Consider the following 24,011-nt stretch of genomic DNA (forward strand, 5'->3'; position numbering starts at 1 on the left):
TTTTACCAAAAAGTAAGACTCTAAGGCAGAAGCTTCCACAGTTATTGGTTGTGGACCTAGCCTTTTACTAAAAAGTAAGACTCTAAGGCAGAAGCTTCCACAGTTATTGGTTGTGGACCTAGCCTTTGACTAAAAAGTAAGACTGCAAGGCAGCAGCTTCCACAGTTATTGGCTGTGGACCTAGCCTTTGACTAAAAAGTAAGACTCTAAGGCAGAAGCTTCCCAACAGTTATTGGTTGTGGACCTAGCCTTTTACCAAAAAGTAAGACTCTAAGGCAGAAGCTAAGTTATTGGTTGTGGACCTCCTTTTACTAAAAGTAAGACTCTAGGCAGAAGCTTCTACAGTTATTGGTTGTGGACCTAGCCTTTGACCAAAAGTAAGACTCTAAGGCAGAAGCTTCTACAGTTATTGGTTGTGGACCTAGCCTTTTGCTAAAAAGTAAGACTCTAAGGCAGAAGCTTCCACAGTTATTGGTTGTGGACCTTGTGTAAGACTCTAGGCAGAAGCTTTACCTTTTACTAAAAGTAAGACTCTAAGGCAGAAGCTTCCACAGTTATTGGTTGTGGACCTAGCCTTTTACCAAAAAAGTAAGACTCTAAGGCAGAAGCTTCCCACAGTTATTGGTTGTGGACCTAGCCTTTTACCAAAAGTAAGACTCTAAGGCAGAAGCTTCCACAGTTATTGGTTGTGGACCTAGCCTTTTACCAAAAGTAAGACTCTAAGGCAGAAGCTTCTGCAGTTATTGGTTGTGGACCTAGCCTTTGACCAAAAGTAAGACTCTAAGGCAGAAGCTTCCCCCAGTTATTGGCTGTGGACCCTTTTACCAAAAGTAAGACTCTAAGGCAGAAGCTTTATTGGTTGTGGACCTAAAAAAAGTAAGACTCTAAGGCAGAAGCTTCCACAGTTATTGGTTGTGGACCTAGCCTTTTACCAAAAAGTAAGACTCTAAGGCAGAAGCTTCCACAGTTATTGGTTGTGGACCTAACCAAAAAGTAAGACTCTAAGGCAGAAGCTTCCACAGTTATTGGTTGTGGACCTAGCCTTTTACCAAAAAGTAAGACTCTAAGGCAGAAGCTTCCACAGTTATTGGTTGTGGACCTAGCCTTTGACTAAAAAGTAAGACTCTAAGGCAGAAGCTTCTAGTTATTGGTTGTGGACCTAGCCTTTTACCAAAAAGTAAGACTCTAAGGCAGAAGCTTCCACAGTTATTGGTTGTGGACCTAGCCTTTTACCAAAAAGTAAGTAAGACTCTAAGGCAGAAGCTTCTAAGGCAGTTATTGGTTGTGGACCTAGCCTTTACCAAAAAGTAAGACTCTAAGGCAGAAGCTTCCACAGTTATTGGCTGTGGACCTAGCCTTTTACCAAAAGTAAGACTCTAAGGCAGAAGCTTCCACAGTTATTGGTTGTGGACCTAGCCTTTTACCAAAAAGTAAGACTCTAAGGCAGAAGCTTCCACAGTTATTGGTTGTGGACCTAGCCTTTTACCAAAAAGTAAGACTCTAAGGCAGAAGCTTCCACAGTTATTGGCTGTGGACCTAGCCTTTTACCAAAAAGTAAGACTCTAAGGCAGAAGCTTCCACAGTTATTGGTTGTGGACCTAGCCTTTTACCAAAAAGTAAGACTCTAAGGCAGAAGCTTCCACAGTTATTGGTTGTGGACCTAGCCTTTTACCAAAAAGTAAGACTCTAAGGCAGAAGCTTCCACAGTTATTGGTTGTGGACCTAGCCTTTGAAAAAAAGTAAGACTCTAAGGCAGAAGCTTCCACAGTTATTGGCTGTGGACCTAGCCTTTACCAAAAGTAAGACTCTAAGGCAGAAGCTTCCACAGTTATTGGACCTAGCCTTACCAAAAGTAGCCTGTGGACCTAACCTAAAAAAGTAAGACTCTAAAAACAGTTAGACTGTGGAGGCAGAAGACTTCCACAGTTATTATTGGTTGTGGACCTAGCCTTTTACCAAAAAGTAAGACTCTAAGGCAGAAGCTTCCACAGTTATTGGTTGTGGACCTAGCCTTTTACCAAAAGTAAGACTCTAAGGCAGCAGCTTCTACAGTTATTGGTTGTGGACCTAGCCTTTGACTAAAAGTAAGACTCTAAGGCAGAAGCTTCCACAGTTATTGGTTGTGGACCTAGCCTTTTACCAAAAAGTAAGACTCTAAGGCAGAAGCTTCCACAGTTATTGGCTGTGGACCTAGCCTTTGACTAAAAAGTAAGACTGTAAGGCAGCAGCTTCTACAGTTATTGGCTGTGGACCTAGCCTTTGACTAAAAAGTAAGACTCTAAGGCAGAAGCTTCCACAGTTATTGGTTGTGGACCTAGCCTTTGACTAAAAGTAAGACTCTAAGGCAGCAGCTTCCACAGTTATTGTGGACCTAGCCTTTGACTAAAAAGTAAGACTCTAAGGCAGAAGCTTCCACAGTTATTGGTTGTGGACCTAGCCTTTACCAAAAGTAAGACTGCTAAGGCAGAAGCTTCCACAGTTATTGGTGTGGACCTAGCCTTTGACTAAAGACTGTAAGGCAGAAGCTTCCACAGTTATTGGTTGAGGCAGTAAGACTTCAAGGCAGTTATTATTGGTTGGACCTAGCCTTTGACTAAAAAGTAAGACTGCAAGGCAGCTTCCACAGTTATTGGTTGTGGACTTTTATTGACTAAAAAGTAAGACTGCAAGGCAGCAGCTTCCACAGTTATTGGCTGTGGACCTAGCCTTTGACTAAAAAGTAAGACTAAGACTGTTATTGGTTGTGGAAGCCTTTGCAAAAAGTAAGACTTCAAGGCAGCAGCAGTTATTGGCAGTGGACCCAGCCTTTGACTAAAAGTAAGACTAGCAGGAGCTTTTACCTAGCCTTTGACTAAAAAGTAAGACTCTAAGGCAGAAGCTTCCACAGTTATTGGCTGTGGACCTAGCCTTTTACTAAAAAGTAAGACTGCAAGGCAGCAGCTAAGTTATTGGCTGTGGACCTAGCCTTTGACTAAAAAGTAAGACTGCAAGGCAGCAGCTTCCACAGTTATTGGCTGTGGACCTAGCCTTTGACTAAAAAGTAAGACTGCAAGGCAGGAGCTTCCACAGTTATTGGCTGTGGACCTAGCCTTTGACTAAAAAGTAAGACTGCAAGGCAGGAGCTTCCATAGTTATTGGTTGTGGACCCTGCCTTTGACTAAAAGTAAGACTGCAAGGCAGCAGCTTCTTTATTGGCTGTGGACCTAAACTAAAAAGTAAGACTGCAAGGCAGCAGCTTCCACTAAAAGTTATTGGCTGTGGACCTAGCCTTTGACTAAAAAGTAAGACTGCAAGGCAGCAGCTTCAAAGTTATTGGCAGTGGACCTAAGACTAAAAAGTAAGACTGCAAGGCAGCAGCTACAGTTATTGGCTGTGGACCTAGCCTTTGACTAAAAAAGACTGCAAGTAAGACTGTCCACAGTTAAAAAGGCTGAGAAGGCTAAAAGTAAGACTTCAAGGCAGTTATTTATTGGCTGTGGACCTAGCCTTTGACTAAAAGTAAGACTGCAAGGCAGCAGCTTCCAGTTATTGGCTGTGGACCTAGCCTTTGACTAAAATGTAAGACTGTAAGGCAGCAGAGCACAGTTATTGGCTTGTGGACCTAGCCTTTGACTAAAAAGTAAGACTGCAAGGCAGCAGCTTCCAGTTATTGGCAGAGTTATTGGCAGTGGACTAGCCTTTGACTAAAAAAGTAAGACTGCAAGGCAGCAGCTTCCACAGTTATTGGCTGTGGACCTAGCCTTGACTAAAGTAAGACTGCAAGGCAGGAGCTTCCATAGTTATTGGATTTGGGCCTAGCCTTTGACTAAAAAGTAAGACTGCAAGGCAGCAGCTTCCACAGTTACTGGCTGTGGACCTAGCCTTTGACTAAAAAGTAAGACTGCAAGGCAGCAGCTTCCACAGTTACTGGCTGTGGACCTAGCCTTTGACTAAAAAGTAAGACTGCAAGGCAGCAGCTTCCACAGTTATTGGCTGTGGACTAGCCTTTGACTAAAAAGTAAGACTGTAAGACTGCAAGGCAGCAGCTTCCACAGTTATTGGCAGTGGACAGCCTTTGACTAAAAAGTAAGACTGCAGGCAGCAGCTTCCACAGTTATTGGCAGTGGACCTAGCCTTTTTACTAAAAAGTAAGACTGCAAGGCAGCAGCTTCCACAGTTATTGGTTGTGGACCCTAGCCTTTGACTAAAACGTAAGACTGCAAGGCAGCAGCTTTGATACTGGCTGGCTGTGGACCTAGCCTTGACTAAAAAAAAGTAAGACTGCAAGGCAGCAGTTTCCACAGTTACTGGCTGTGGACTTTGACTAAAAAGACTGCAAGATTAAAACTGAAAAGTACGACTTAGACAAGACTGCAAAAAACATTGGCTTGTGGTCCTAGCCTTTGACTAAAAGCTCAGTACTGACTGCAAGGCAGCAGCTGAAGCATTAGATTGAGATTGTGGATGTCTTGTCAGTAATGAAGATGATGTTTATTTGCAGTGGAACTAGCCTTTGACTAAAAGCTAAGACTCCAAGGCAGAAGCTTTCCATTATTGGTTGTGGAGCAGCTATCCTTATAAAAGTAAGACTGTAGCAGACTTCCAAGAATTGGTTGTGGACCTATTCTACTAAAAAAACCTTATCAGACAAAAAGTCCCTCCATCACAAGGCAGCATAAAACTAGATAGAAAAAATGAACTAGATTAAAAACCAAGAAATGTTCAAAGTTACTGGCTGTGGAAGTGACTTACTTTCTGGATTTAAAGTTTTAATGTTTTAATTCTAAATGGTACTGTGGACCTAGCAACTGACAAAAGTAAGACTTTTGGGCAGCAGTGAATATGGCTACCTAGCCTTTGATAGTCTTTTTGAAAGTAAGACTTCAGGCAAGAAAATGCTATTTCAGCCTTGACTACATTAAGACTGTAGTAGAGCCTAGCCAGTTTACCAAAGTAAGACTCATGTCATCTTCCACATTATCTCTCCTCTCAGCCTTGACTCCATCTTGATAGGCGGACTCAAGGCAGAACCTTTCAGTTATTTCCTGCCATGGGGCTGCCTCTAAGACTCTGTTGAGACAGCTTCCACAGTTATTGTTAGTGACAGCCTTTACCAAAAGATCTTCCACAACTGTTAGTCAAGACCCTTATTGTACAGCCTTTTACCAAAATAGTCTATTTCAACAGTTATTGGCTGTGGACCTCTTGGTTCCACTGCCCCTCCACCCACTGGTTATCTACCTTGACCAGTAAGACTCACTCAGCAGTTCAGGTATTGGCTGTATTTACTAAAAAGTAAGACTCAAGGCAGCAGCTTCTTTCACCCACAGTTATTGGCAGCCTTCTAATGCCATGACTTTGGTAAAGTCCATTTGCAAAACTTGAAGACTGATGGCAGCCAAGTTATTGGCAGTGGACCAGCCTTTGACTAAAAATGTAAGACTGGACTCTAAAGTTAGCTTGAAACGACCTGTGTTGATGTAAAAATCTGGACTGCAAGGCCTTAGATAATATTATTATTTAAAAGTTGGTTGTGAGTTGTTATTAAAAAGGAAGTATTCTGAGCTTGTAACTAAAAGTAAGACTTTTAGCATTTTTTGAGTTGTGTCTAGTTTGATTATACATTTTTCTTCCACAAGCTGCTTATTGGCAGTGGACTAAAACATTTACCTTAAGACTGTAAGGCAGCAGCATTCACAGTTATTGGCAGGACAACAAAGGACCTCGGTTCTTCAGCCTTGACTAAAAAGTCCAGTTTTCTGTTATTAGAGACCACATGACTAAAAACTGACTGTTATCACCAGATTACGTTATTGTCTTCACAGTTACTGGCTGTGACTAAAAATGTGAAGACAGGGCAGCAGCATTGCCAGTTATTGCCTTTTACTAAAAAGTAAGACTTTGCATCAAGGCTGGCAGCAGCTTCCACAAGATAAAGTTATTTCATAGTTTTTAAAAAGTCAGACCTGAAGGCAGCAGCTATAACTGTGCATGCTTTGGACCAGCCTTTGACTAAAAAGTAAGACTGCAAGGCAGCAGCTTCCACTAGTTATTGGCATGGACAAGTAATACTAACCAGCAGCTTAAAAGTTATTGACTGAAGTATTAGCACTAAAAAGTAGACTAGAAAAATAGCAGCTCCACAATTATATAAGCAGTGACGTTTCCTTTGGACTGAAAAGTAAACTGCAAGGCAGCAGCTGACTAACTTTTAAAAGTAAGACTGCAAGGCAGCAGCCCATTCAGCATTGAGTGGACTTTCTAGCCTTTGACTAAAAAGTAAGACTGCAAGGCAGCAGCTTCCAAAAAAGGCAGCGGACATTGACTAAAAGTAGACTGCAAGGCAGCAGCTTTTCAAACTGTACAAGCCTTTTTAGCAGTTTTTGGCTTAACAGCAGCTCTGACTAAATATTGTAAGACTGCAAGGCAGCAGATTCCACAGTTAATTGGCAGTGGATTTAGTTTTGGCCTTTGACTAAAAATTAAGACTGCCACCTTATTGGCAGTGGACAAGTTAGACAGCAGCATTACACAGTGTGGCAGTGGGTGAGTTGTGTCCAAAGTGTATTGGCTGGATACTTACTAAAAATAAGATGGACATTACATGGCATTTGACTAAAATAGTAAGACTGTTGGCAGCAGCTTCCAGGTTAAGGCAGTGGACCTAGCGTTTGACTAAAAAAGTAAGACTGCAGGTCAGCAGGTTTTGGTTGAGAAATGAACACTGTTATTTTTGCAGTGGACCTAGGGTTGACTAAAAGAAAGTGAACTGCAGCCTCTCAGGAGTTACTGCTCAAAGTTGCAAAAGCTGACAAAAAAAAGACTGCAAGGTCCCAGCCCATTTAATGAACAAGCAGGTGGAGCCAGCCTTTGAAATGCAAAAAAGACTGCAAGGCAGCAGTTATAATGACTGTACAGTTAAGACTGGCAGTGGACTGTGGACCTAGCCTTTGACTAAAAAGTAAGACTGCAAGGCAGCAGCTTTAGTAAGCTGTTATTGGCTGTTGCCTTGCCTAAAAAGGTTTGGCAAGGCAGTAGCTGTTATTGGTGATGTTAACTAGCCAATGACTAAAAGTAAGACTGCAAGGCAGCAGCCACAGTTATTGGCTTGGACCTAGCCTTTGACTAAAAGTAAGACTGCAAGGCAATGGTTACAGCAGAGTTATTAGCTTGCAGTGGCCAGCCTTTTTACCTGCAAGACAAGCAGCAGCTTGGCAGTGGACTTTGAAAAAAGTAAGACTGTAAAAGCAGCTTCCCAGAATTTATTGGCAGTGGACCCTGCCTTACTTGGCAGTGGCACTTAGCCAGTGGACCTAGCATTTTGACTAAAAAGTAAGACTGCAAGCAGCCCCCACTGATGTTACTTGTGCAGTGGACCCCTGAGCCTGACTAAAAAGTAAGACTGCAAGGCCGCAGCTTCACAGTTATTGGATGGTTTCTACTTGACTAAAAGTAAGACTGAAAGGCAGCAGCTAGTTATTGGCAGTACACTGGCCTTTGACTAAAAGTAAGACTGCAAGGCAGCAGCTTCCACAGTTATTGGCAGAGGAACTTTTGATTAAAAAGTTTGATTGAATTAGCTTTCAGTCTTTGCAGCTAAAAGTCCAACTAAAGAGTAAGATTTAAGGCAGCAGCTTCCATTAGTTACTGGCTGTGGACCTAGCATTTGACTAAAAGTAAGACTGCAATCCAGCAGCTTCCACAGTTGGTTGAGCTGCAGTGGACTCCCTTTGACTAAAAGTAAGACTGCCAAGGCAGCAGCTTTTCCATTGAAGTTATTGGCATAGTGGACCTAGCCTTTGATTAAAGAGTCCACTGTAAGGCAGCAGCTTCCCACAGATATTGAAGTGGACACAGTTACTAAAAAGTAAGACTGCAAGGCAGCAGCTTCCTTATTGGTTGATGGAAAAAGCCTTCTAAGAACTAAAAAGTAAGACTGCAAGGGCAGCAGCTTCAGACAGGTTGTGTTGTGGACCAGATTTGTCGAAAAGTAAGATATGGCAATCTTCCATGGTTATTTGCAGTGGACCTAGGCCTTTTACTAAATGGCAAGACTAAAAAGTTAAGACAGTTATTTCCAGGGCAGCAAAGAGTAAACTGCAAGGCACAGCCTGTTATTGGCAGTGGACCTAGCAAGTTAGACTTGGCACAGCTAAAAAATTTTGGCAGAGAAAGTCTGCTAGGACTGCAAGGGCAGCACCTGAACACAGTTATTGGCTTGGCCTTTTTTAAAAGTTGACTGCAGACTGTATAGCCAGGAGCCTATGACAGAGGACCTAGTTAGTTTGCTGTACATTAATTAAAGGCAGCAGCTGTTATTGGCAGTGGACCTAGCCTTTGACTAAAAATAAGACTGCAAGGCAGCAGCTTCCACAGTTATTGGCAGTGGACCCAGCCTTTACTAAAAGTAAGACTGCAAGGCAGCAGCTTCTCTACAGTTATTTGGCAGAAGGACCCACTTTGACTAAAAGTAAGACAGACACCAGCCTATTGGTTGGACCCAGCACTAAAAGTAAGACTGCAAGGCAGCAGCTTCTACAGTTACTGGCAGTGGACCTAGCCTGACTAAAAGTAAGACTGCAAGGCAGCAGCTTCCACAGTTATTGGCAGAGGGCCTTACTAAAAGTAAGACTGCAAGGCAGCAGCTTCCCACAATTATTGCAGAGGACATAGACTTTGACTAAAAGTTGACTGAGCAGCTTCTAAACTGGTAAGACTGCAAGAGCTTCACAAAAGTAAGGCTGTGGGCCTAGCCTTTTACCAAAAAGTAAGACTGCAGGCAGCAGCTTACAGTTATTGGCAGTGGACCTAGCCTTTGACTAAAAGTAAGACTGCAAGGCAGCAGCTTCCACAGTTATTGGCAGTGGGTCTAGCCTTAAAAAGTAAGACTGCAAGGGTAGCAGTGGACTTGGTCTAGCCTTGACTAAAAAGTAAGACTGCAAGGCAGCAGCTCCACTGTTATTGGCAGTGGACTAGCCTTTGACTAAAAGTAAGACTGCAAGGCAGCAGCTTCCACAGTTATTGGCAGTGGGCCTAGCCTTTGACTAAAAAGACTGCCAGCAGCTTCTGCAATTGGTTAGTGGACCTAGCTTCTAAAAGTAAGACTGTTATTGGCAGTGGACTGCAAGGCAGCAGCTTCTGTTGTTGACCTAAAAAGTAAGACTGCAAGGCAGCAGCTTCCACAGTTATTGGCAGTGGACCTAGCCTTTGACTAAAAGTAAGACTGCAAGGCAGCAGCTTCCACAGTTATTGGCAGTGGACCTAGCCTTTGACTAAAAAAATAAGACTGCAAGGCAGCAGCTTCCCTGTTATTGGCTGTGGACCTAGCTTTTACTAATAAGTAAGACTGCAAGGCAGCAGCTTCCACAGTTAGTTGGCAGTGGACCTAGCCTTTGACTAAACGTAAGACTGCAAGACAGAGCCCTGCACCCAGCCTTTACTAAAAGTAAGACTGCAAGGCAGCAGCACCACAGTTATTGGCAGTGGACCTAGCCTTTAACAAAAAGTAAAAGGCAGCAGCTTCCACAGTTATTGGCAGTGGACCCAAGTAAGACTGTAAGCAGCAGCTTCCACTTATTGTTGGACCTGCCTGACAAAAGTAAGACCTAAGGCAGCAGCTTTCTACAGTTGACTAAAAAAAGTAAGACTGCAAGGCAGTAATTCCACAGTTATTGGCAGTGGACCCTAGCCTTTGACTAAAAGTAAGACTGCAAGCAGCAGCAGCTTCCCACAGTTATTGGCAGTGGACCTAGCCTTTGACTAAAAGTAAGACTGCAAGGCAGCAGCTTCTTCCAGTTATTGGCAGTGGACCTAGCCTTGACTAAAAATAAGACTGCAAGGCAGCAGCTTCACAGTTATTGGCAGTGGACCCTAGCCTTTGACTAAAAAGTAAGACTGCAAGGCAGCAGCTTCCACAGTTATTGGCAGTGGACCTAGCCTTTGACTAAAAAGACTGTGGCAGTTCCACAGACTGCAAGCTTCCACAGGCTAAAAGTAAGACTGCAAGGCAGCAGCTTCCACAGTTATTGGCAGTGGACCTAGCTTTCCTTGACTAAAAAGTAAGACTGTAAGGCAGCAGCTTTGCACTAAAAAGTAAACTGTACACAGCTTCCACAGTTACTTGCAGTGGAGCCCTAAAAGTAAGACTGTGGGGCACAGCTACAATTATTTCCAGTGGACCTGGCCTTTTACTAAAAAGTAAGACTGCAAGGCAACAGCTTCCACAGTTATCGGCTGTGGACCTAGCTTTGACTAAAAAAGACTGCCAAGGCTGCCCAGTTATTTCAGGCAGAGCAGCCTGACTGAAACGTAAGACTGTTATTTGCAGTGGACATAGCCTTTGACTAAAAGAGTAAGACTGCAAGACTGCAGCTACAGTTATTGGCAGTGGACCTAGCCTTTGACTAAAAAGTAAGACTGCAAGGCAGCAGCTTCCACAGTTATTTGCAGTGGACATAGCCTTTGACTAAAAGTAAGACTGCAAGGCAGCAGCTTCCACAGTTATTGGCAGTGGACGTAGCCTGCAAGGCAGCAGCTTCCACAGTTATTGACTAAAAAGTAAGACTGCAAGGCAGCAGCTTCACAGTTATTGGCAGTGGACCTAGCCTTTACTAAAAGTAAGACTGCAAGGCAGCAGCTTCCACAGTTATTGGCAGTGGACCGCCTTTGACTAAAAGTAAGACTGCACTAAAGCAGCTTCCACAGTTACTGGCAGTGGACCCAGCCTTTGACTAAAAAGTAAGACTGCAAGGCAGCAGCTTACAGTTACTGGCAGTGGACCTAGCCTTTGACTAAAAAGTAAGACTGCAAGGCAGCAGCTAAAAAGTACAGTTATTGGTCTCTGCCTTTGACTAAAAGTTAAGACTGCAAGGCAGGCTTCCACAGTTATTGGCTGTGGACCTAGCCTTTGACTAAAAGTAAGACTGTAGGCAGCAGCTTCACAGTAAGACTTTGACAAAAAGTAAGACTGCAAGGCAGCTTCCACAGTTATTGGCAGTGGACCTAGCCTTTGACTAAAAAGTAAGACTGCAAGGCAGCAGCTTCCACAGTTATTGGCAGTGGACATAGCCTTTGACTAAAGAGTAAGACTGTAAGGCAGCAGCTTACAGTTATTGGCAGTGGACCTAGCCTTTGACTGAAAGTAAGACTGCAAGGCAGCAGCTTCCACAGTTATTGGCAGTGGACCTAGCCTTTGACTAAAAGTAAGACTGCAAGGCAGCAGCTTCCACAGTTATTTACAGTGGACCTGGCCTTTTACTAAAAGTAAGACTGCAAGGCAGCAGATCTGTTGGCAGTGGACCTAGCCTTTGACTAAAAGTAAGACTCCAGCAGCTTCCAGTTATTGGCAGTGGACCTAGCCTTTGACTAAGACTGCAAGACTGCACAGTTATTGGCTGTGGACCTAGCCTTGACTAAAAAGTAAGACTGCAAGACAGTAGCTTCCACAGTTATTGGCAGTGGACCTAGCCTTTTACTAAAAGTAAGACTGCAAGGCAGCAATTCCACAGTTATTGGCTGTGGACTTAGCCTTTGACTGAAAAGTAAGACTGCAAGGTAGCAGCTTCCACAGTTATTGGTTAGTGGACCTAGCCTTTGACTAAAAGTAAGACTGCAAGGCAGCAGCTTCCACAGTTATTGGCAGTGGACCTAGCCTTTGACTAAAAATAAGACTGCAAGGCAGCAGCATTCTACAGTTATTGGCAGTGGACCTAGTCTTTGACTAAAAATAAGACTGCAAGGCAGCAGCATTCCACAGTTATTGGCAGTGGACCTAGCCTTTGACTAAAAAGTAAGACTGCAAGGCAGCAGCTTCACAGTTATTGGCAGTGGACCTGCCTTTGACTAAAAGTAAGACTGCAAGGCAGCAGTTTCCACAGTTATTGGCAGAGGACCTGGCCTTTGACTAAAAAGTAAGACTGCAAGGCAGCAGCTTCCACAGTTATTGGCAGTGGACCCTGGCCTTTGACTAAAAAATAAGACTGCAAGGCAGCAGCTTCCCAGTTATTGGCTGTGGACCTAGCATTTGGACTGCAAGGGCAGCAGCTTCTTTTGGCAGTGGACTAAAAGTAAGACTGCAAGGCAGCAGCTTCCACAGTTATCGTCTGGACCTACCCTTTGACCAAAAGTAAGACTGCAAGGCAGAAGCTTCCCAGTTATTGCAGTGGACCTAGCCTTTGACTAAAAAGTAAGACTGCAAGGCAGCAGCTTCTACAGTCATTTGCAGTGGACATAGCCTTTACTAAAAAGTAAGACTGCAAGGCAGCTTCCACAGATATTGACAGTGGACCCAGCCTTGAATAAAAGTAATACTGCAAGGCAGCAGCTTCCACAGTTATTTGCAGTAGACCTAGCCTTTGACTAAAAAGTAAAACCATAAGGCAGCACCTTCCACGGTTATTTGCAGTGGACCTAGCCTTTGACTAAAAAGTCCAACTGCAAGGCAGCAGCTTCCACAGTTATTTCCAGTGGACATAGCCCTTTACTAAAGAGTAAGACTGCAAGGCTGCAGCTTCCACAGTTATTGGCAGTGGACCCAGCCTTTGAATAAAAAGTAAGACTGCAAGGCAGCAGCTTCCAGTTATTTGCAGTGGACCTAGCCTTTGACTAAAAGTAAGACTGCAAGGCAGCAGCTTCTGAGTTATTTGCAGTGGACCTAGCCTTTTACTAAAAAAGTAAGACTGCAAGGCAGCAGCTTCACAGTTATTGGCAGTGAACTAACCTTTGGCTAAAAAGTAAGACCACAAGGCAGCAGCTTCCACAGTTATTGGCAGTGGACGTAGCCTTTGACTAAAAAGTAAGACTGCAAGGCAGCAGCTTCCACAGTTACTGGCAGTGGATGTAGCCTTTGTCTAAAAAGTAAGACTGCATGGCAGCAGCATCCACAGTTACTGGCAGTGGACGTAGCCTTTGACTAAGAAGTAAGACTGCAAGGCAGCAGCTTCCACAATTACTGGCAGTGAACGTAGCCTTTGACTAAAAAGTAAGACTGCAAGGCAGCAGCTTCCCACAGTTATTTGCAGTGGACCTATCCTTTTACCAAAAAGTAAGACTGCAAGGCAGCCGCTTCCATAGTTATTGGCTGTGGGCCTAGACTTTGACTAAAAAATATGACTGCAAGCTAGCAGTTTCCACAGTCATTGGCTGTGGACCCAGCCTTTGACTAAAAAGTACGACTACAAGTCAGCAGCTTCCACAGTTATTGGCAGTGGACCCAGCCTTTGACTAAAAAGTACGACTACAAGTCAGCAGCTTCCACAGTTATTGGCAGTGGGCATAGCCTTTGACTAAAAAGTAAGACTACAAGGCCGCAGCTTCCACAGTTATTGGCAGTGGACCTAGCCTTTGACTAAAAAATAAGACTGCAAGGCAGCAGCTTCCGCAGCTATTGGCTATGGACCTAGCCTTTGACTAAAAAGCAAGACTGCAAGGCAGCAGCTTCCACAGTTATTGGCTGTCGACCTAGCCTTTGACTAAAAAGTAAGACCGCTAAGGCAGTAATTTCCACAGTTATTGGTGTGGACCTGGCCTTTGACTAAAAGTAAGACTGCTAGGCAGCAGTTTCCACAGTTATTGGCTGTGGACCTAGCCTTTGACTAAAAGTAAGTCTGCAAGGCAGCAGCTTCCACAGTTAGTTGGCAGTGGACCTAGCCTTTTACTAAAGAGTAAGACTGCACGGCAGCAGCTTCCACAGTTATTGGCAGTGGACCTAGCCTGACTAAAAAGTAAGACTGCAAGGCAGCAGCTTCCACAGTTATTTGCAGTGGACCTAGCCTTTGACTAAAAAGTAAGACTGCAAGGCAGCAGCTTCCACAGTTATTGGCAGTGGACCTATCCTTTACTAAAGAGTAAGACTGCAAGGCAGCAGCTTCCACAGTTATTGGCAGTGGACCTAGCCTTTTGCAAAAGAAAGACTGCAAGGCAGCAGCTTCCACAGTTATTTGCAGTGTACCTAGCCTTTGACTAAAAAGTAAGGCTGTACGGCAGCAGCTTCCACAGTTATTGGCAGTGGACTTAGCCTTTGACTAAAAAGTAAGACTTCAAGGCAGCAGCATCCACAGTTATTGGTAGTGGACTTAGCCTTGGACTAAAAAGTAAGACTGCAAGGCTGTAGCTTCCACAGTTATTTGCAGTGGACCTAGCCTTTTACTAAAGAGTAAGACTGCAAGGCAGCAGCTTCCACAGTTATCGTCTGTGGACCTAGCCTTTGACTAAAAAGTAAGACTGCAAGGCAGCAGCTTCCACAGTTATTTGCAGTGGACATAGCCTTTGACTAAAATGTAAGACTGCAAGGCAGTAGCTTCCACAGTTATTTGCAGTGTACATAGCCTTTGACTAAAAAGTAAGATTGCAAGGCAGCAGCTTCCACAGTTATTTGCACTGGACATAGCATTTGACTAAAAAGTAAGACTGCAAGGCAGCAGCTTCCACAGTTATTTGCAGTAGACATAGCCTTTGACTAAAATGTAAGACTGCAAGGCAGCAGCTTCCACAGTTATTTGCAGTGGACATAGCCTTTGACTAAAAAGAAAGACTGCAAGGCAGCAGCTTCCACAGTTATTTGCAGTGGACATAGCCTTTTACTAAAGAGTAAGCCTGCAAGGCAGCAGCTTCCACAGTTATTGGCAGTGGACCTAGCCTTTGACTAAAAAGTAAGACTGCAAGGCAGCAGCTTCCACAGTTATTTGCAGTGGACCTAGCCTTTGACTAAAAAGTAAGACTGCAAGGCAGCAGCTTCCACAGTTATTGGCAGTGGACTTAGCCTTTGACTAAAAAGTAAGACTGCAAGGCAGCAGCTTCCACAGTTATTGGCAGTGGACATAGCCTTTGACTAAAAAGTAAGACTGCAAGGCAGCAGCTTCCACAGTTATTGGCAGTGGACATAGCCTTTACTAAGACTGCAAGGCAGCAGCTTCCCAGTTATTGGCAGCCTGCAAAAAGGCAGCAGCTTCCACAGTTATTGGCAGTGGACATAGCATTTGACTAAAAAGTAAGACTGCAAGGCAGCAGCTTCCACAGTTATTTGCAGTGGACATAGCCTTTTACTAAAGAGTAAGCCTGCAAGGCAGCAGCTTCCACAGTTATTGGCAGTGGACATAGCCTTTGAATAAAAAGTCCAACTGCAAGGCAGCAGCTTCCACAGTTATTTGCAGTGGACATAGCCTTTTACTAAAGAATTAGACTGCAAGGCAGCAGCTTCCACAGTTATTGGCAGTGGACGTAGCCTTTGACTAAAAAGTAATACTGGAAGGCAGCAGCTTCCACAGTTATTTGCAGTGGACCCTAGCCTTTGACTGAAAAGTAAGAGTGCAAGGCAGTAGCTTCCACAGTTATTTGTAGTGGACCTAGCCTTTTACTAAAGAGTAAGACTGCAAGGCAGTAGCTTCCACAGTTATTGGCAGTGGACCTAGCCTCTGGGTAAAAAGTAATACCACAAGGCAGCAGCTTCCACAGTTATTGGCAGTGGACCTAGCCTTTGACTAAAAAGTAAGACTGCAAGGCAGCAGCTTCCACAGTTACTGGCAGTGGACGTAGCCTTTGCCTAAAAAGTCCAACTGCAAGGCAGCAGCTTCCACAGTTATTGGCAGTCGACGTAGCCTTTGACTAAGAAGTAAGACTGCAAGGCAGCAGCTTCCGCAATTACTGGCAGTGGACGTAGCCTTTGACTAAAAAGTAAGACTGTAAGGCTGCAGCTTCCACAGTTATTTGCAGTGGAACAAGCCTTTGACTAAAAAGAAAGACTGCAAGGCAGCAGCTACCAGTTATTGGTAGTGGACGTAGCCTTTGACTAAAAAGTAAGACTGCAAGTCAGCAGTTTCCACAGTTATTGGCATTGGACCTATCCTTTTACCAAAAAGTAAGACTGCAAGGCAGCAGCTTCCATAGTTATTGGCTGTGGGCCTAGCCTTTGTCTAAAAAGTAAGACTGTAAGTTCAGCAGTTTCCACAGTTATTGGCTGTGGACCCTGGCCTTGACTAAAAATAAGACTGCAAGGCAGGAGCTTCCACAGTTATTGGCTGTGGACCTAGCCTTTAACTAAAAGTAAGACTGCAAGGCAGCAGCTACCACAGTTATTGGCTGTGGACCTAGCCTTTGACTAAAAAGTAATACTGCAAGGCAGCAGTTTCCACAGTTATTGGCTGTGGGCCTAGCCTTTGCCTAAAAAGTAAGACTGCTAGGCAGCAGTTTCCACAGTTATTGGCTGTGGACCTAGCCTTTGTCTAAAAAGTAAGACTGCAAGGCAGCAGCTTCCACAGTTATTGGCTGTGGACCTAGCCTTTGACTAAATAGTAAGACTGCAAGGCAGCAGTTTCCACAGTTATTGGCTGTGGACCTAGCCTTTGACTAAAAAGTAAGACTGCAAGGCAGCAGCTTCCGCAGTTATCGTCTGTGGTCGTAACCTTTGACTAAAAAGTTCACCTGCAAGGCAGCAGTTTCCACAATTATTGGCTGTGGACCTAGCCTTTGACAAAAAAGTAAGACTGCAAGGAAGTAGCTTCTGTAGTTATTAGCTGTGGACCTAGCCTTTGACTAAAAAGTAAGACTGCAAGGCAGCAGCTTCTGCAGTTCTTGGCTTTGGACCTAGCCTTTGACTAAAAAGTAAGACTGCAAGGCAGCAGCTTCTGCAGTTATCGTCTGTGGACCTAGGCTTTGACTAAAAAGTAAGACTGCAAGGCAGCAGCTTCTGCAGTTATCGTCTGTGGACCTAGGCTTTGACTAAAAAGTAAGACTGCAAGGCAGCAATTTCTGCAGTTATTGGCTCTGGACCTAGCCTTTGACTAAAAATTAAGACTCGAAGGCAGCAGTTTCCACAATTATTGGCTGTGAACCTAGCCTTGACTAAAAAGCAAGACTGCAAGGCAGCAGCTTCCGTAGTTATTGGCTGTGGACCTAGCCTTTGACTAAAAAGTAACACTGCAAGGCATCAGCTTCCGCAGTTATTGGCTGTGGACCTAGCCTTGACTAAAAAGCAAGACTGCAAGGCAGCAACTTCAGCAGTTATTGGCTGTGGACCTAGCCTTTGACTAAAAATAAGTCTGCAAGGCAGCAGCTTCCGTAGTTATTGGCTGTGGACCTAGCCTTTGACTAAAAAGTAAGACTGCAAGGCATCAGCTTCCCACAGTTATTGGCTGTGGACCTAGCCTTTGACTAAAAGCAAGACTGCAAGGCAGCAACTTCAGCAGTTATTGGCTGTGGACCTAGTCTTTGACTAAAAAGTAAGACTGCAAGGCAGCAACTTCAGCAGTTATTGGCTGTGGACCTAGTCTTTGACTAAAAAGCAAGACTGCAAGGCAGCAACTTCAGCAGTTATTGGCTGTGGACCTAGTCTTTGACTAAAAAGTAAGACTGCAAGGCAGCAGCTTCAGCAGTTATTGGCTGTGGACCTAGTCTTTGACTAAAAGCAAGACTTCAAGGCAGCAACTTCAGCAGTTATTGGCTGTGGACCTAGTCTTTGACTAAAAGTAAGACTGCAAGGCAGCAACTTCCAGCAGTTATTGGCTGTGGACCTAGTCTTTGACTAAAAGCAAGACTGCAAGGCAGCAACTTCAGGTTATTGGCTGTGGACCTAGCCTTGACTAAAAGCAAGACTGCAAGGCAGCAACTTCAGCAGTTATTGGCTGTGGACCTAGCCTTGACTAAAAAGCAAGACTGCAAGGCAGCAACTTCAGCAGTTATTGGCTGTGGACCTAGTCTTTGACTAAAAAGCAAGACTGCAAGGCAGCAACTTCAGCAGTTATTGGCTGTGGACCTAGTCTTTGACTAAAAAGTAAGACTGCAAGGCAGCAACTTCAGCAGTTATTGGCTGTGGACCTAGTCTTTGACTAAAAAGCAAGACTGCAAGGCAGCAACTTCAGCAGTTATTGGCAGTGGACCTAGCCTTGACTAAAAAGCAAGACTGCAAGGCAGCAACTTCAGCAGTTATTGGCTGTGGACCTAGCCTTGACTAAAAAGTAAGACTGCAAGGCAGCAACTTCAGCAGTTATTGGCTGTGGACCTAGCCTTTGACTAAAAAGTAAGACTGCAAGGCATCAGCTTCCGCAGTTATTGGCTGTGGACGTATCCTTTGATTAAAAAGTACGACTGCAAGGCAGCTGTTTCCACAGTTATTGGCAGTGGACCTAGTCTTTAACTAAAAAGTAAGACTGCAAGGCAGCAGCTTCCACAGTTTTTTGCAGTGGACCTAGCCTTTTACTAAAGAGTAAGACTGCATGGCAGCAGCTTCCCACAGTTATTGGCTGTGGACCTAGCCTTGACTAAAAAGCAAGACTGCAAGGCAGCAACTTCAGCAGTTATTGGCTGTGGACGTATCCTTTGATTAAAAAGTACGACTGCAAGGCAGCTGTTTCCACTGTTATTGGCAGTGGACCTAGTCTTTAACTAAAAAGTAAGACTGCAAGGCAGCAGCTTCCACAGTTATTTGCAGTGGACCTAGCCTTTTACTAAAGAGTAAGACTGCATGGCAGCAGCTTCCACAGTTATTTGCAGTGGACCTAGCCTTTGACTAAAAAGTAAGACTGCAAGGCAGCAGCTTCCACAGTTATTTGCAGTGGACATAGCCTTTTACTAAAGAGTAAGGCTGCAAGGCAGCAGCTTCCACAGTTATTGGCAGTGGACCTAGCCTTTGACTAAAAAATAACACTGGAAGGCAGCAGGTTCCACTGTTATTGGCAGTGGACCGACGACACATAGTACTTTAACAAAAAGATAACATCTAAAAATTTCATGTGTACTAAGTCCTTCTTATTTGTGATGAAATTAGAAAATACGTAATTTCTCTCTTATTAAAGAGAATCTATTAGTTAATACAAAGTGCTGGTGCAATGATTAGTGTTCTAATTTGACAAAGCATGATACCAAGTGCACCATACAGTGGCCTGTCAAAGGTTTTGACAAGCCAAGGGCCTGCAGAAGTAATTGTACTTACTTTACACTAGCCAAGGGCTGCTAATCCTGTCAGAAGTGTTACTTTACAGTGGCTGACACCACTGCTAATTGGCCTGTCAAAGACATGATACCATACACTACAGTGGCCTGTCAGCTGACATCACACCACATACACTACAGTGGCCTGTCAGGTGTATTGTACAGTGGCTGACACCACATACACTTCAGTGGCCTGTCAGAAGGTGTATATTACAGTGGCTGTACAGTATTTGGACAAGAACACAGTGGCCATTACCTGAAAGTAGGGTGGCTGACACCACACTACACCTAAAGAAGACTGCCAGCCAGGCCTGCCAGAAAGTTATTGAACAGCCCATTCATGGCAACAGGAAACAAGCAAAAATGATTACCTGAAATATGGAATAGGAAAAATTACAGGCAATAAACAAGCAAACAATAAAAAAAATTATAGCAATAGGAAATGAGAAAAAAAATTATAGCAACAGGAAATAAGAAAATTACAGGAATGGGAAACAAGAAAAAATTACAGCAATAGGAAAAATAAATAATTATAGCAATAGGAAACAAGAAAAAAAATCTTAGAAATGGGAAACAAGAAAAAAAATCTTAGCAATAGGAAACAAAAAAACATTATAGCAATATTAAATTAGAAAAAATTACAGCACTTGGAAAAGAAAAATTACAGCAATAGGAAACCAAAAAAAAAATTAACACGTTTTGAGGGCCATAGGATGATAGTCCATCAATATTAGGGAACGATAAAATTTGTTAGACACAAAGAACAATGCTCTATCTCAACTGTCGTGTTAGCCAAAGAATCCTGTATTTTCTTAGGTATCTTTTAATCCTTTATGGATATATTTGATTTAAGGTTACTATGTTTGTCCCTTTGCTGACAGCCAAATACAAACGTATCATGACCTCTGTGATCATCAGCTTAAATTTTCCTTTTATTGAAGCTGTCATTACGAAACAACGAAACACGTCCCAAAAAATGTACTTTTCAATATTAAAAAAACAATGATAAAAAAAGCACGTCCCAAAAAATGCACTTGTCAATATAAAAATGTATAAAAAATATGCAAACTGTTTTGCAAAAAAAAAAATGGAAAATTCAGTAGCTGAAGCAAGATAAGTGTCAAAGCTTCAAAAGTCGAAAAGAATGAACTGTCTAGATAATTGAGAATGTAACAAACGAGGGAATTGCAGTTCGCAATATAAGAGGAAAATGAGAAAATTAAAGCATGCATTATCTGGATGGTATATTAAAAGTATTATGAATTATGAGATTAAATATATATATATATATATATATATATATATATATATATATATATATATATATATATATATATATATATATATATATATATATATATATATATATATATATATATATATAAAACATATATAAATAAAGTACTGAGGAAACGATGTATATAAAAGAAATCTATCCTAAATGTAATTCGTGATTTTTGTCTAAAAAAAAATACAAGCAACAAAACTAAAATACAAAAGAATATCATTGACGTATAAATTAACAGGTGCAGGAGATATTGCTTTCAAGCAACAAGCTGAAAAAACTAAAATATAAATATAAAAAAAAATTGCTCAGATTAATAAATGTACATACAGACATGAATATTTAGTGCTGTTTTTATTGCTTTATAATTTTTATTCTTCTGCATGAAGTACACGGAGCACTTAACAGTTAAGCACATTTAACAATAATATGTACAGCATGCTGGTTCTGTACTTTATATACAGTTATATATGTTTAATATATATACATATGTGTACCCTAAATACGGATTAAAATAAAATGAAGCCTAGATATAGACTCTTGTAAAACCAACTGACAATTAAATATATAACTAAAAGTGAAATGTTGTTTCCATGCAGAAAAAGGCTATTCGAGCACAGACACAAACTTACAACGACTTTATCTACACAACTACAAATATGAATTGTCTTGAAAGGGAATGCTATCTGAACCTAACTACCTACATAACTCACTCAGGTATCTAAAAGTTCAATCGATCAATCATTTGCTGCAGCACCCACGGGGAGCATAGGGCCTCGATGAATTCTCGCCACCACATTCTGTCCTGGGCTAACTCCTCCAGAAGATCTTCCCAACACTCGTCTCCTGCTTCCCGCCTCATTGTCCTTAACCTCGTCTCCTTTGGCCTACCTCTACCTCTTCTATCAAGGGCAACTCACCCTGGTGTATCTCGTACTGTTCTCTGTCTTTTATACACATGGCCTAGCCACTTACAGTGTGAGAACCTAACATACTCATCGACCGGTTGCACCCCCGTTACTTCTCTAATTCTGTTATTTGGTATCCTATCCCTCCAATTAATCTATTTGATGACCTATCACTCCAATTATTCTATTTGATATCCTATCCCTCCAGTTAGTTTACAAGTTATTAATGTTTATTAGTCTGGAAGTGCTGTACACTTCTAGAATTCTCAATTAGTCGGGATCCTGATATCAGCTAAGTTTCTCTCTGATAGTGTAATTTTTTCCCAGAATAGTACTTTAACCACTATTGAATATCTCTTGAACTTTAATTTTTTTTTTTTTTTTTTTAGAAAATTAAATATGTTAAATTTACCTTCAATCGCAATTTTCCACACATATCAATATTTAGTAAACGGAGATGAACCAGCGGTGGAGATTCAATCAGTGACATATTTTTCTTTATAAAATGATCCCAGTGTAAGTATAAGGAGTCCCACTCATTATATGCTAAGAAAATCTTTTACCAAAAAAAAAAAAAAAAAAACCGTTCATGTGCTCATTTACCATGATTTTACCAATAAAAAACGTTCACGTACTGATTTGTTTTCAGGAAATTATGGCCTTCATGTATCAGGTTCACAAACGTCTAAACTCTAGGATATTGTGTCACATTCTTGAAAAATGGTTTTCATAAAAAATATGCCTCATGATTTGCTGCCATCATCTTTTATGGTGGCACACAAAAACCTTCATCACGGGAGCTGAAAATTCTCTAATGAAAAACTGCAACCCTACCAATCACCTTTTAGCTGAATACTGTTTATAGTCCTAGCAACCCAGATCCCAGGGGACACCCCTAAACTGTTACTTGATCAAGTGGTTTTATGAAATTCAGGCTGTCAGGCCAAAAGCTGCTTGGGTTCTTGACCAAGCGAACTACGCCATCTTCAGCAAAACTGCATTAAAAAAAAAAAAACACGTGTCTGTGTAAGGAAGAACTCCATACCCACTAGGAACCTACCTCAGGGGACTTGGGAGGCTCAAGACGCTCTCAGGTCTCCTTTCGTCGCCAAAACTGTGCCGACGTTGTAGCTTGTCGAAGAGTTTCTCCGGTTGTCTGTTGCTGTGGAAAAGAGGCCTAGATGTTCAATCTTGTTTTAAGAAACCAATTGACAATTATATATCTAACAAATTGCGAAATGTTTTCATTCAGAAGGGGACTATGCTATTTGGTCAACTGACACAAGCTTACATTTTCATCTTTACTGCTACATAAATAATTTAACTTGGAAGGGAATGTGACATAAAGCTAAGTAACTACATAAATTACTGAAGCTACATAAATAATTTAACTTGGAAGGGAATGTCACATACAGCTAAGTAACTACATAACTTATTGAGGCATCTAAATGTTATAAATGCATACTAGTCTGGAAGCACTGTACACTTCTAGAATTCTAAATCAAATCAGGACCCTAATACTTTATTCTCTGAGATTTTCTCTAAAAGTCTAACTTTTAAAATAAGTTTTGCATTAATAATTATCGAATATCTCTTGAACTTCAAGGTTTTTGGAATAACGGAATCTGTTGGTTATTATGGTGACACTGATTCTAAATGAGGTATGGCGCTATTAAAGGGGCATTACAGTAAAAACTTAAACAATCCTCAGTAAAGTATTAACCAATCGGCTTTACATAGAATAATGCCCAGGATAATATAATGATGGGAGAGAATATACAGTAAATGGTTAACTTTTCAATACAATTCAAAATATGTTTAACTATATATATAAAAAATAGAATTATTTTGTGGCATTTAAGACCAAAGATTCTTCAATTTCAACCAGTATTAAAAAGTGAGAATTGAAAAAGAAACGATAATCACTTGGCGCTGTTGATGGGAGGAAGTCTTTCATATGAAGGTGCCCTAAGCGACTGCATGGACGACGACTGAAAGAAGACAAAATAAACAATTAAAAATAACTCCAATCTTCACGAAACAAGTAAAAAATACGTGGAAAAATGATATCGAGGTTTCATCACGCATATCAAATCTCTCTCACCTAGATTCCATCAAACCTCTCTCTCACCTAGATTCCTCAAGCCTCTCACCTAGATTCATCAATCATTAACTCATGGACATCACACCTAGATTCCTCAAACCTCTCTCTCACCTAGATTCCTCAAGCCTCAGATTCATCAATCATTAACTCATGGACATCACTCCTAGATTCCTCAAACCTCTCTCTCACCTAGATTCCTCAAGCCTCCCTCACCTAGATTCATCAATCATTAACTCATGGACATTACACCTAGATTCCTCAAACCTCTCTCTCACCTAGATTCCTCAAGCCTCTCTCACCTAGATTCATCAATCACCTCATGGACATCACACCTAGATTCCTCAAACCTCTCTCTCACCTAGATTCCTCAAACCTCTCTCACCTAGATTTATCAATCATTAACTCATGGACATCACACCTAGATTCCTCAAACCTCTCTCTCACCTAGATTCCTCAAACCTCTCTCACCTAGATTCATCAATCATTAACTCATGGACATCACACCTAGATTCCTCAAACCTCTCTCACCTAGATTCCTCAAACGTTTCTCACCTAGATTCCTCAAACGTCTCTCACCTAGATTCCTCAAACCTCTCTCACCTACACCTAGATTCCTCAAACCTCTCTCACCTAGATTCCTCAAACCTCTCTCACCCAGATTCCTCAAACCTCTCTCACCTAGATTCCTCAAACCTCTCTCACCTACACCTAGATTCCTCAAACCTCTCTCACCCAGATTCCTCAAACCTCTCTCACCTAGATTCATCCAACTTCTCTCACCTAGACCCATCAAACCTCTCTCACCTAGATTCCT

At 42.2% G+C, this 24,011-nt stretch overlaps 1 protein-coding gene across 1 annotated transcript in view; it reads right to left on the reverse strand.

Annotated features, from left to right (window-relative positions):
* Positions 1-23,015: 23,015 nt before the first annotated feature.
* LOC136855273 (kinesin-like protein KIF19) overlaps positions 23,016-24,011 on the reverse strand; it is a 67,337-nt gene continuing 66,341 nt past the window's right edge. The window contains 1 exon segment of the mRNA XM_067132174.1: positions 23,016-23,084. Within this exon segment, the coding sequence (XP_066988275.1) occupies positions 23,016-23,084 (69 nt within the window).

The sequence above is a fragment of the Macrobrachium rosenbergii genome, chromosome 31 (assembly GCF_040412425.1).
Source record: "Macrobrachium rosenbergii isolate ZJJX-2024 chromosome 31, ASM4041242v1, whole genome shotgun sequence".
NCBI classification, from domain to species: Eukaryota; Metazoa; Arthropoda; class Malacostraca; order Decapoda; family Palaemonidae; genus Macrobrachium; species Macrobrachium rosenbergii.